The sequence below is a fragment of the Dipodomys ordii genome, unplaced genomic scaffold (assembly GCF_000151885.1).
Source record: "Dipodomys ordii isolate 6190 unplaced genomic scaffold, Dord_2.0 Scaffold7, whole genome shotgun sequence".
NCBI lineage: Eukaryota > Metazoa > Chordata > Mammalia > Rodentia > Heteromyidae > Dipodomys > Dipodomys ordii.
In genome coordinates this window covers 768,534-769,867 of record NW_012267223.1, presented here as the reverse complement: position 1 = coordinate 769,867, position 1,334 = coordinate 768,534, and the positions used below count along the sequence as shown (strand labels likewise).

The following is a 1,334-nucleotide window of genomic DNA, read 5'->3' as shown; positions in this document are numbered from 1 at the left end:
GGCTTCCTCCTGGGGGGGGCTTCCTCCTGGGGGGGCTTCCTCCTGGGGGGGGCTTCCTCCTGCAGATGGGGGCTTCATCCTGGGGGGCCTTCCTCCTGGGGGGGCTTCCTCCTGCAGATGGGGGCTTCATCCTGGGGGGGCTTCCTCCTGCAGATGGGGGCCGTGCCGCGTCCGCTGCCCTCCCCTTACCAGGAGATCGGCTCCCACCTGGGGCCCCTCAGAGCGCGGTGCAGGTTCTTGCGTCCTCTCCCAGGCCTCTTTGTCAGAACTTTCCAGAGTGAGGGGGAGAGGACACAGCTCTCTGGGTGGAAGGGCCAGGCATGGCTGACTCATCCTGGGTTTCCCTCCTTGGCTTCCTGCTAGAAGGTTCCGTGTGAGGTGACAGGAGCTGGCTGCAAGCAGGCACGCCTGTCCGCCGACAGGCAGGGCTCCGGAGCCCTGGTCCGGCTCCGCGCCCTCATCCTTGGGCACCGCGGCTGGCCTGCCCCTCATGGACCGGCAGCTGTGTCCGTCTGCAGCGCTGGCTGCGGCCCAGTTTGCCCGGGGGTGGGTGGGGTGGTGTCGGCTCCTGCACTGTGACCCCCTGTGGGAGCCTGGTCTTCCTGGAGCTCTGAGGGTGCTGGGAGATGGCCCGGCCGGGGCTGTGCTGAGCCGGGTGCGGTGCGTGGAGTGGTCGGCGCGTGGAGTGGCGCGGGCCGGCTGTGTCTGAGGAGCTCCTGTCTCCGCAGGGAGTGGCCCCAGAGGTTTATATAGCTGGTGGTGACAGCATGGCAGATGGGCTGCAAGCCGCGCCTCACCCGCCCAGCAAGAGGAGAAGGGTCACGGCCGAGGCTGAGGGTGTGGACGTGGCGCTCGCAGACGAGGAGCAGGTAGACTGGCTGCACGATTGCACAAGATGCCCCCCCCCCCCCCCCCAGCCAGGCCCGCCTGCGGGCAGCGCCGCACCCCCAGGGCGGCCGGGCCAGCCCCGCTCGGGTGGCACCTGGCCAGTCCGTGCAGTGGCAGGGCTCACTCCGCCCTGGCAGTGGTGATCCAGGACATTTTGGAAATGCTGCCTTTATCGCTTGTGTCCTTCCCCGGTCTGAGGCTCCGTTGGTAACCCAGGACGCTGCTCACAGAAAAGAGCCGGAGGCCAGGCCTGTGGGCATGCGGAGGGGGTGGCCAGACTGACCCGTGCCCCGGCCACAGCTCAGTGTATGGCCAATGCCCACCTCCAGTTTAGGGCGTGTTTGTGAGAGTTCAGAGCCTGGCTGTCATTCCCTGTGGCATTCAGGCACAGAGGCCTGGGCCTCGGAACTGAGCCGCTGCTTCCTGTGACTTTTTTTTTTTTTTTT

The 1,334-nt window shown here is 66.9% G+C and overlaps 1 protein-coding gene across 1 annotated transcript in view; it reads left to right on the top strand.

Moving 5' to 3' along the window:
* Positions 1–1,334, top strand: part of Rnf213 (ring finger protein 213) — a 97,211-nt gene that overhangs the window by 15,880 nt on the left and 79,997 nt on the right. The window contains exons 5-7 of the mRNA XM_013036259.1: positions 154–277; positions 423–655; positions 729–869. Coding sequence (XP_012891713.1) covers positions 154–277; positions 423–655; positions 729–869 — 498 coding nt within the window. The remainder of the gene's footprint in view (positions 1–153; positions 278–422; positions 656–728; positions 870–1,334) is intronic.